Source organism: Nothoprocta perdicaria, unplaced genomic scaffold, assembly GCF_003342845.1.
Source record: "Nothoprocta perdicaria isolate Ctin4 unplaced genomic scaffold, notPer1 scaffold_261, whole genome shotgun sequence".
NCBI classification, from domain to species: Eukaryota; Metazoa; Chordata; class Aves; order Tinamiformes; family Tinamidae; genus Nothoprocta; species Nothoprocta perdicaria.
This window is the reverse complement of record NW_020455490.1, coordinates 160,194-172,356: the sequence shown is the minus strand read 5'-3', so window position 1 is coordinate 172,356 and position 12,163 is coordinate 160,194. Positions and strand designations below refer to the sequence as shown.

The window sequence follows — 12,163 nt, the reverse complement described above, 5'->3', positions numbered from 1 at the left end:
CTTTTTTATTTCTTGTATTGCTAAAATAACGCTAACTGTCTCTCCCCATAAAAATGTGTATATTACTTTAGTTCTAATCATGTTTATGCAGGATTTCATTCTGCCTTTATCACCATTTTTTTTTTTTTTTTTTTTTGTCAGGCATATGTCAAATCTCTGCGTTAGATGACTTTCTATTTCCAGGAAAGCCTTCCAGGTACAACTTATTTACTTGTTTTAACCTCTGTTATGCTTAGCAGCAGCATTTCTGGAATCAGAAATGAGTTGAAACAAAAATAGAGTAAATTTGCCTCAGCTTGACTTCCTTATAAGCAGCCTAAAGCTAGTTTAGGACCTCATTGAATGCTTATTTAAATATTGGCTAAATACAAGGGGGCTTTCATGGAAACAAATTCAGCTTTTTTGCTGTATATATTATCTTGTGCTGTGTTCACACTGTGTGTGCTGGGAGATGTGGTACATGTATGTTGTTTCTCATGAGCCAATTTTCACGCTCCTTAGGACCTTCAGAAGGTAACGYAGGAGATGCAGGCAGGGAGCTTCAGCTCTGTGATTCTATTGCTTAGCCTGATTTCATTGCTTTATATATTTCCACTTACATGGTCTTGGCACGTCCTATCACTTCTACTATCTTCTACAGCTGAGGTCTTGGATTTTAATGCTAAATCCTAGATGTTTTGTGGCGTGAGAAGAGTGCATCTCCCTGCTATAGTTGGTGAGCGGAGTTGCTCAGGTTATAATTCTTATGGCAGAGTTATTCTACAGCATCCTTTGCTTTGGGGCTCGTGATAGACCTGATCTGTGCCTGATTTCTGCTTGATCTGAGAGACTTTTACTGAGTTATGACTGGYCACTTATTTCTGTTAGGCCTCTTAATTTAAATAGTAGTGATAGGTGATATTTTCCCAGTGAGTAGTAGGGCCATATAGGTGAATTTCTGAAATATAAAAAAAGAAGAAAGGGCTTGTGCTCCTTGCTTCCAGTAGAAGAGACATGGGTCAACAGCACCTCTTCGCTTTTCTCATTCTTGAATACATGCTGCCTTTAAGTRGTCGCTCAGTCCTGCTTACGTGGGGGGCTTTTTTTTTTTAATATGGACATTTGCACATAAGAAATGAGAAGATTTTTTCACAAACCTCCCGAGAATAGGCCCTGGTCACAGGCACAGTGGCTTCCTTCCAGTGGCATGGGACGGATTCAGCATCTTAGTTCCCTGAACTGTTTGGCCCTGGAGTGTATTTTTAGTTTAAGGCCAGTCCTCAGCTCTTAGTTGTGATGGAGTCAGGTTTGCCCTTTTGCCTAATGTAAACCTGTCTGTATTGGAGTAAGTTGGCAGCAATAATTGCTATTCACTTCTGTAGGAAATTGTTTTGTGTTTAATGGAGATATTGCCTCCTTAAAGGAGAACTATCAGTTGTAATTCATACATTAGGTATTACATGTTGGGTATTGTGAATTAGATAATTCATAAATAAGAGAAACTACTTGCTTAGATCTAAGGAAAAATCTCTTTGGAGAGAGTTATCTTCAAAGAAAAGAAAAAAGAATCCCTTGCTGCCGTTGTGGTATTTTGACATCTCCCCGTGTCCTTTACTGAATTTTGCTGGTGTCAGAATTTGGGGCTATGGATTTTGAAGGCAGTGTGAGCCTGACCAGGGGCCCATCCTCACTGGGTGTCATTTGAGCTGTTTGCTGCATTATTTCTGGGAGACCAGAGGTCCTCTCTCCCCACAGAAACATCTTGCCCTGGCTGTGCATGGGCAGCAAGACCTTCCCCTATTTTTCTGCAAGAGAGAGACTGAAACAAGATGGAACAAATCCAAGAGCAAAGCGGCCCAGTCCTACGAGCCTACACGTGCTGCTGTGCGTGGCCAGAGGGACCTGTGGGCTGGGCCGTGGGCCCTGCAGGGCGATTCGTGGGCCCTGTGGGGCAGTTTGTGGTCCCTGCAGGAGCGTTTCGGCCCCGCGGGTGGGAGCGAGCTGGGCCGCGCTCCGGGCRCCCCAGGGCAGCGTCAAGGCCGCCYGCGTTAGCAGGGCTTCAGTCCGTGCCCGTTCCCTGCTCTGCTGCACACCCTGCGCGCCTTAGGCCCGGCGTTAGGCCCGACCTTAAAGCTCACGCAGGTGTTCCTGTGGAGGAAGAGAAGCAGCCCTGGCTTTCCCCAGAATCCCAGCCTGGGTAGCGRAGAGGCTCTACCTGACAGGCCGGAGGCATCACCTTCCCAGCGAATGCACCGTAGCTGTTGGTGTGGTCCCATTGAGTCCTTTTACACTGCCATTTTCTCTGTGCCTCTCTATTATGGTGTTTTATGAGGAATTATTACAGTACAGTATTTCCTTTCCGTGGTGCCACATAGAGTGGTTTTGAGGGCTCCGTTTTTGTTATGTGCCTTGGTTTGTGGGTCTCCGTGTGGTGCCCTTTGCCTGTCGCTGCTCTGTGCTTTGTGTCTTACGGCCATGCTGTGACTGTGCACGAGGGGCATTTCCAGAGCACAGTGCACAGAGCGGGCAGTAGGGTSTCCCGTATTTAAGATGCAGTTTTGGAATCCAAAATTTGCTAAGAAAATGATTCCATGTAGTTTTCAGGGTAGTTGCGCGKTTGAGGGATAAGGTACCAAGAGCTTGCTTTGTTTGCTAATCCTTGTTCATGTATTAAAAATCGATAATCCAGTAAGTTGTTTTTTTTAATACTGGGTTTTTTTGTCACCACATGGCCATCCTTGTTGTAGCTTTAGCAGTAGAAGGATCGCTAGGAACAGGAATGTGGGTAGGAGTCACCATCTTGGTGGAGAGTTAGGAGTGGCAGACTTGGAGGGGTCGGGGAGCAGAGGTTTCTTCCCAAGAGATGGAGGTCTTGAACCAGACACATCTTATTTAAAGAACCAAGTATTTAATAGTCTTGTCACTGTTCAGATTAGCATTCCAAATTGCTTTCAGTAGAAATGCAAATTGCCTTCGTAATTTCTATCCTAAGAAAAGCACATAATTGAAAATGGATTTGTTACTTTGAGGTGCTTCTGTGAATCTCCTTAAGAGGATACGTGCTCATCTGGAGGAGCAGCTTGGTTCGTTTGCTGAGTGACAGTGTGGGAAGACAGGGTTTGTGCTGCTCATGGTCCAGCCTCGTGTGAGAACTGAAAATACAGAAAGCCCCCAAGCCCCATTTCGTTTCCTGTGTTGTGCAGGGCAGCAAAACCAAACCTAACCCATCATCTCCGTACTGGTCTTGCAGTAAGTGTTAATTAGTTTATGAATACTTCATGATCTCTTAACAGTCTTTTCCCTTCTTTTCCCTCCTTCCACTGACTGATACTGAGGTCCCTTTTTGCATTCCTTGTTCTCAGGCTGTATCTATCTGCTAGTGACTGACTGACTGCTGTAATCCAGGAATCCTAAACTTGTCATCACCAGTGACATCCACAGCCAAAGCTTTGAATGAGAATGTAGCCGTGTTTAGATGTTTGCACCAGATTTCACCCTAAAGCGGGGTCTTTTGATCCCGTCTGCAGGGGTTACCATYTAGAGGCAGAACACAAATGTAGTTGCAAGGGCTCTGCCCTGGTRTCTAAAGAGAGGAGAGGTGTGGAAATCTAAGGTGCAGGTACCTTCCCAGYAGCTGCTGCTGGTTTGGAAGCTTCTTCTGTGGCAGCTGTGAGGCTAACRGTGTCTCGGGTGGGGAGGAGAAGGGAGGATAACGTCTCGGAGCTTTTAGTGGAGGTAAGTAGCCAGTCTCTGGGTGTTGTGAAGAGCRTAACAGCCCTTTTTAAAGCAACTCGGAGAACAAAAACACGATGTAAGGAAATTGGGTGGCACATGACTATTATTTTTATGGCAAAGTTCAAGAAACTTTATATTTCATTCCATTATTTAGTGTTAATAGTTAACAAGGCTTCTTACTTATCTAATGCGCTTCATGTTTCTGCCTGTTTTATTTCTAGCATATTATCAAGTTTCACCGTGCCTCAAAAGCAAATAAAAAGCCCATGCAGTTGCCAAGATCTATGGTTAAATCACTCCTTTACCAGATCCTTGATGGAATCCATTACCTCCATGCAAACTGGGTGCTTCATCGAGATCTGGTAAGTGTTACATATTTTACCTGGTTAAGAAAGCTTTGCATACATAGTCATGGGTAGGAGAAGAAAAGTCCCTATTAGCAATCTGGCGTATCGATCTGYACAGCTCTTCCTGTTATTGTTGTGGGAGACCAAAAGCATGAAAACAAACTATGTTTTCACGTTGGTTTTTATCTGAGTCATCTGAACTAAGACAATGACACTACATCCGCTAAAAGGATTGCAGATACCAGTATCCAAAAGCAGTGTGTGAGCCAGCTGATGGATGTTAAACGTTCTTCTAAGCTTGTGCACTGCCTTGAAAAGGCTCTCAATTAGGGAAGTGATTGATACCCTTGTACATTCTTTGTTTTATGTGCACCTTATCATAAAAGCTAGTGAAAGAGGAGTTTTTTCACATAGTGTTTCTTTTCCGTGCGGTTTTTTCCTGACCGTGGGAAGAGAACTATGAAGGAGCTGTCATCTTTGAAATTTCTMATGACCTAAAATGGCTCTTTAAGTTGATTGCTGATTACAAGGGCAGCCAAATGCCTTGTTTTAGTTACCCTTTACTCTCTCAAAGTTTCCCACCAGTCCTAATACATCAGTGGAGGGCACTGGTGGTGGCACAAAGAGGAATGCCCATGTAGGTGCAGTGCTGCCTGCCACTTGCATTGTAACTAGAATTTGGGGCTTGAGAAAAACGAGAGAATGTTTTATGCCAGAATCCGTTCTCACTGTTAACACTGCATTGGTGGAATAGCATCAGTAGTAGGAAATGCAAGAAATGTAGCCTAATCTGCATATAAAACCACTGCCTGTYCTGCATATTTTCCATAGTTGCTCTGGTAGGTCAGAAGAACAGTGGGGTTTTGCAACTYGAACATAAATCATTCCTTTTTGGTTATGAAGCAAATGTATTCCTAAAAGATGGATTTTTTCTCTCTCTCTCTCTCTTTTTTTCCCTCTTTTTACCAATATCTGTTAACAGTGGCCATAAGTATGGTTCACGTTTTGGATTGAAATGTTTTTAGCACATTTCTTGTTTACTGTTAATTTTACGGTTAAATCCCAGGTGTTCCTTCCAGGGGAGTAGAAGGGCTTTAGAAGAACAGCTTCAGAACAGCTGTTTCATGAGCAAAGCAGGAAGCAAATACAACACTGATTTTTAATGCTACAATTCTCCCTTTCCTAAAGAGACCGCYGTTGTGTCTGCAGCCTGTTGAGATACAATTAGATAACGGTCTAAAAAAGAACACCTTAAAAGTCCATGTACACCTAAAGGAAGTTGTATGTGTTAGAATTATGAAATATATAGCCTTTAAATGCCATATATGAACTTGATGCCTTGATAGGAAATACAAGATGGTATCTGGGGTAGTAATAACAAATACCCTGGGGAATTTCTTTAAAGGGTTGCTATTTGCAGTCCACAACACCAGGTGTTTTGCATGACCAGTGCTGCTAATTTACAGGAGGCCAAATCTGTTGTTGGTGTGTTGCAACRAAGCTGGTGCCTAATGCCTTTTCTCTTGGAGCTTTAAGCAGTAATGATTGTTTTTATGAAAAGAAGGACTGTGTTTTTTTTATCACAGGAATGATGATGCTTGACTGAGTTTACCATAATTGAGAAGGGAGAAGAAGAGAAAATTTTGAAACCAATTGTGTTCTTGTTATTATGAATACATTTTTAAACTAATGAATTCTTGGACACCTCAGTGATAGAAATGAAGACTCTTGAAAATTGATGTACATGGTAATTTAAAGGCACACTCAGCATCTCTTGCCTTTTGTCAAAATCACACTGGATCTCTGAAGAATTCAAGAATTTCAAATTGTATCTTGGTGATACAAATGTCAGCTCTGCTCTTGAAGTTAGAAGTTAGTATAATATTCTAATAACTCACTTAGATTTTAAGTTGACCAAGATGTATGTCTAGCTCTTATTCCCATTCTCATATTGGTGGTTTTTAGTTCTAAAAATGGTACCTCAGGCACCACTTCCCTGGAATCTGTTTCTGGCATAACACATAAATACTAACCTTTCGGTGTCTTTGTAATACTGTGAGTTGTTTTGTCTGGTGCTTTTTTTTTTTTTTCCTTATTTGGTTAAGTTTATATTCTGTGGAAAAATATTTTTGTGTTTTATGCAAACCAGTATTTTGCATGGAGACACCTTGTACTCTGCTACCTTAATATAGCCCTTTTCTTAGTATTTTTAGCATGCAATTGGATGTCAACCAAAGACTGCAACATCCATAAATGTCAAGTTACGGTCATTTCATTGTGTGTTCTTTTTTTTTTTTCATAGGTTCTCTAGGAATATTTACCACAGTATTAGTAAAATTCTTCTCAGTGAGCTGTGGAATTGATCTTTTGAATGTATTCAATAAAAATGCCAATAATTAAAGCAGAAATTCCACCAGAAATGGTGGAATAGCATCAGTAGTTAAATAAGTTACCCTTTATTACCCAATAATTAAAGCTGAAATATGAGAAATAAAGGATTTGCTGGGTACTATTTGCTGAAGTATCTGAGAAACATTAATTTGGTATTGTGTTGAATCAAGCAATTTTAAAGAAATGAGAACGTTTGTCAGAAACAAACCTCTGGTACATGGTGGGTCAGTRTTTTTAGATACCTGGAAATAGGTCCGTGCAAGTTACTTTGGAGGTCAGCACGGGCCAGTAAAACCATAACAGAGTAATAAAATTGCAGAACTTGGAGACTTGCAGCCTCAGGCTGAGCTGATGGCCAGGTTGGCCATCAACCCATCAGCTCATTGACTTGGGCTGCGTGTCCACCCCCAGGAGACGGCATCACCGGCCTCTTTGGTGCCACCAGGCACCACCAGCCCTGCTGCACCCTTGTCACCCTTCAGCGGGTGAAACCCACAGGGAAACAGACATCTGCTCTTCTCCMGACCGGTTACAAGTGTAGCCGTAGTTCCTTTACTGTTAGGACAGGGCTTGGAGCAGTGTGTYGTGTGGGTTGGGAGCACTGCTGGGTTTTGGTTTCTGTGGCTGGCATCAGGTTGTTCCATCCACCATGAGGGTGGCAGAGGTCTCCAAGGATCCAYCCGCTCGCTTCCGTCGAGGCATTTGGACCGGGAATTTGTTATCAGATGACGTGTTGTTGGACAAGAATAATTTTGTATGACTTTGTATGTATTGACTTTTCAGTATGTCAACGCTCCTCTGTCTAAGAGGAGAGGCCAGGGGAGGCTTTGCTGGCTCTGCTGRCTGGTCGGGCTTCCTGTCGTGAGGAGATGTTAATGTAGCACAAGCTTTAGAGAGTGACCTTCCCTTGCAGGGACCTTCTTGAGATGGGAACATACTCGCAGAAGGGAGGTTTTCCAGCACTGTTCACAGTGCACGTTCGCGTTAGCAGAGAAAAGGAGTTTGGCAGTTCTTTCTTGTGCTAATATCCCTTTGTAGTTGATGTTAGCTGCTTATGGACAAAAACAGGCGGAAACCATTTCCTTTAGAGCTTGATAAAGTGGTTTCTATTTGTAATAAGATGGATTTTCCTGGAGGGGGTCTCGTCTCGGAGCTGTTTTAACTGCCCAGAAACCATATTGCAGAGTTCATTTAAGATTCCAGGGATGTCCTTGAGCRTTTCTCTAGATTTCTGTTTAATGTTATTAAAACCATTTAATGTTATTAAAACCAATATTTTTAGTTGGAAAAGAGATTTTGCAAATTAAACTCACCAGAAGAATGAGGTTATTGTGTTGTTTGCTCTATTTTTCCCCTAGAATTGTGTTAATTGGTTACTCTMAGCATCCTGTACTGTATATTGTCAACTGCCTCAATACATTAGACTTATAAACTGACTTCACAAAAGCTGCCAAGCTCCAAGAGTGTTTTTATTATTTTATGAAATACTGGTTAATTAATCACGGGCTTTTCTTGTACTACCCTTCTACTGCCTTACAATGTTTAAATGGACTTTCTACAATATTTTAGAAAATAATTTATAGTGGCATTTTTAAGTTTATGAGGCAACAGAGAGAGAGAGAGAGAGAGATGTAAAACAGTAACTGTTTAACAAACCTTAAGTCTCACAATTTACATTTACATCCAGAAAGCAGAATTAAGCTGTTCTGATAGAACAGAAGGTGACTATAGGCACAGAAACTAGAGAGATTTAGGAGAGAGTCTAGTCTTCAGTCTGTTTGCCGATTGACGCTAGGTATTAATTTGCATTATTCTACAAAAAAAAAAAAAAAAGGAAAATTAGGTGCGTAAAGCATGTGGAAGAGCGAATAGGGATGCTAGACACTGGGGTTCCCTGGGCAGTTTGAAGTATAATGTAGTAGAGAGTGGTTTAAAAGACCGTTTTTGGCAGTGGCAGGCAGCAGAGAGCGCCTCTGTCTCGGGCTCCCCAGGTCATAGTCGAGCCTGTCAGCACAAATCCACTCCTCTGGCATTCAGAGCAAACACCCTAACTATGAAATGTGTTTTCTGAGGAAAGCGAACTTCTCTATATCTGCCATGGCAGAGAACAGAGAACACTTACCTCAAGCTGCATAAATATCCCACATCCACAGTCTGCCTGGCCCTTTCCCGATGGAGAATAGGTCCAATGGGATATTATGAGTGAGGAAAAGTGATTGCAGTGAAAGCTTACAGGCTGTTTTTTTTTTTTATCGTATTGAAAGGGAGGATTTTGAAGCACATCCTCCAAGGGGAGGCAGCAGCTGAGTTTGTGTTTGTGGCTTGTGGTTCTTGGAGGTACTGACCACAAGGAGAGGATGCGCAAGGAAGCTGGAGGCCGAGGAAATCTCTGTGAGAAACTGGCCCAAAGACTTTTTGCAGGGACAGCTAGAGGAGGGAGGAGGAGATCCTGGAGAAGTCTCTCCACAGTTCGTTCTTTCCCTAATCTCCCTGTATGTTCCCTGTAAACTGCCACAGTCTGCCTCRTTTTCCGCAGTAGTGGACAGGACTGGGTTTTCTGAGGATGCTTGTGATGTTTTTCTCCATGGTTCCAGTCATGCCCAAACCTCACTTGGGTGGGATCTCGAACAGGATCTTTCCTTACAATTTCAGCTGCCAAGCAGGGCTAGAACAGTGGTATTTCCGTGTCCACGAGTGCTTTTCACCGTGTGAGCCTCTSTCTTCAGAACAGCCTTCTCTGTTTCTGTAAGTTCCCTCTCCGCACCCTCGGAGGGAGCAGTCTAGTCTAGCCTAGTAAGAACACTGGCTCAGGCTGTTTTCCTTGGGGGTGTAAGGCAGTCGGGTTGGGTTTCTTCCTTGGTGGGGGTTAGGGAGGGCTCATGCTTTGCTTCATGGAATTTAGACAGTGCTACGCTGGTAATATTTGGTGCAAGGACATAGCAGACAGCTGAGGTTTGATACAATTTTGACCTCGCATGTCTGCCTGCAAAGAGAATGGCTGTCCAGCGGCTTTAGGATGCTCAGACATGTGGGCTCAGAGACTCGGGCCGCCCCGAATATTCAGGCGCTGCTGTAATGATAAACACAGAACCGTCACGAGGGTCAGGCCGCACGGGCGGCACTGGAAGCCCATGCGGTGACTCAGGCCGGCCCTCAGGCCTGTGAGGGCAAGTTATCTTCCCAGGCAGCCCAGCTTTACCTTCTCGGGAAAACAGAGCTCCTGGAAAGCGCAGTAGTGGTTTTTCTCTCATAGGACAGCCTGGGAGCCATGTGGAGAAAAACAAATCAATATATAAATGGCTTTTTCTTTATAAACAGGAACGAAAAAAGTGAAGCTCAAAGGGAAGTCCCAAGCTGAGTGGCCATAAAGATGACTTTCTGTGGTAGTCAGCATTTTATCTGGTATTGCTGCTGTATTCAGCGTGAGTGTTTTAAATGATGCTTCAGGGCATTTGTATAGAAATGAATAGAAATGTGTAGAAAAAATAGAAATGTATAGAAAACTGACATTTTAGTATTTTAAGTATACKAAATACAGTAAAAATCCATCACTTTTTAGTTTTTTTTAGTTAACAGTTAGCTTTTAGTTCAGGGATTCATTCAAAGCTAGTTATATGGATCCTGCTCTGGCCACTGAGTAAATCTTCAAGTCTCTTATCCTGGAGCTCTGCCTGTCGCATTAGGCAACTTTTTCTACCTGTCTTGGCCTCTGTTTTCCAATCTGTTAGCTACTTCACAGATCTTATTTGTAGCATACTACTATGTGTTATAAGATCTTTGAATTAAATCATTACACGCTGTGTTATTTATCTGAATATAGCAGCAGTTTTGTGGGCATTTTTCCTTCCTTCCCTTTTTTTTTTTTTTTCCAAGTTCTGTTAAGTTTATCTATTTTTACCTCTTCTTTTCTGTTTCTATGTCAAAGCCTTTGAAATGAGAAAAGACTTAGTGCACAGTCCTCTTCCCTCCTGTGCCCTCCTCGTTCCTGGACAATAAATAATTGGAGAAGTTACCTGAGATGCAGCAGCTCTGAAATGGGTTTTCAATGGACCACTTTGATTTTGCTAAGCAAGCAAACAGTGATTTTGAAAGATAATACTTAAAATGACCCAGGTGGGTAACTCCCCTCTCCGCAGTAGCTTTAGGACGGGATTTTTACGTGCAGATACCAGGAGTAAGTTTAGAGGCGGCTTGGCGCGCGCCGCTTCGCACGCAGCTGCTGCGCAGGAACGCGGCGCCRCCTCCGGCCTCGCTGCCGGGGACTTGGAAAGGTCCGCGGCGCCGTTCACTCGCTCGGGCAGCCCCACGCACCTCCTATAAATAAATGAGGAGCCAGCCTGTCTGCTGCTTCCTTCAGGCTTGCAGCAAAGGCTGTTTGGGACCGTGATCGCCGCCGTTTCCCTCAGTGTGCTTGTGCTGGGGAGGCGCGCGCGTGGAGCCCWGTGCGGACACGCGCTCCTGCGTGGGGTTTGTCCATGTCGCTGTGTTACATCCCACGGAAATGCTTAGGGCATTCTGATCCTTTGCTGTCCCGTCTCCTCATCCCTGTGTGCTGAAGGGTGACTCAGTAATCATCATATAGAACCCTTGGATTTCCCCAGCTAATGGGAATACAAGAAAAAACTTTCTGCTCTTATATCTGGGTGGAGAGAGGCTACTTTTTTATTTTCTGTTGAGGACAGTTGCACATGTTGTACATGTTTTCCTGCATGAGTGTGGCTRCACACAGCTATGCTTCTAGGTCTACAAAGAAAAATCAACTGAAGATTTTAGCTACTGAACAGCAATCCAAGCTTTATCAACATATATTTTTCTCCTTCTTTGAAATGCTAAACATTTATTGAGGTGCACCTCAATATTCCAACATGTCTTATTGCTTATCACTCTCCCTCAGAACTTTTGTCAGTCGATTGTAAAACCTATTTTTCATGTGATTAGGAAAGTTTGCTAGGGTGCCCGTGCGATGCTACATCTGGTGAGTACATGGAAACACTCTCGCAGAGCTTGCCCAGTGCACACCTTTGGTTTGTGACAAGAGTATTGGGATGATGTTTGCTGGTTGATTTTTACTGATAAAAAGAAGTGAGCGAAATAAAAGTGTTTTACCCCAGGTTCTGAAGCAAGCTTAAGTCCATAAAACACTAGCAGGGTGTAAATTCAGGTGAGTCAGGGTGTAAATTCAGGTGAGGTACTCTTCTTTGGGCTATGCTTTGCTGCTAAAGGCAGCAGCTGGCATATGGTTCCTCTTTCCATGGGGTGGGAGAGGAGGAGACAAAAATATTAAAGTAATTCCAGAATTTGTTTGTATTTTCATGATACAGAAAAAGCAGAGGGAAGATGTCTGTATTTCTAAGAGAGCCGGTTGAGACCATCTGCTTTTGAAGCTTCCTGGTAAATGCGTGATGTTTTTAGCTGATTGGCACAGCTGGCCAGGCGGACAGAACAAGCTGCATTTGGCTTTCTGAAGGAAAAGCGTGGAGCTTAGAGGCTGCTCTTCTAGGGCTTCCCTTTTGTAAAAGGTGTGTGTATATATATATATATATATATATGTTTTTTTTTTTCTTAAAGAAAGTAGCCTCCCTGGGATAATGTGATTGGCTACAGGTGTGTGTATGGATATATATGTATATGTGCGCGTATATATACACACACACACGTATATATGGAGCACTCAAATATATAATATATATGACATATATCCTATGTCATAT

The 12,163-nt window shown here is 43.0% G+C and overlaps 1 protein-coding gene across 1 annotated transcript in view; it reads left to right on the top strand.

Moving 5' to 3' along the window:
* Positions 1 to 12,163, top strand: part of CDK19 (cyclin dependent kinase 19) — a 109,351-nt gene that overhangs the window by 51,453 nt on the left and 45,735 nt on the right. The window contains exon 4 of the mRNA XM_026040697.1: positions 3,936 to 4,076. Within this exon, the coding sequence (XP_025896482.1) occupies positions 3,936 to 4,076 (141 nt within the window). The remainder of the gene's footprint in view (positions 1 to 3,935; positions 4,077 to 12,163) is intronic.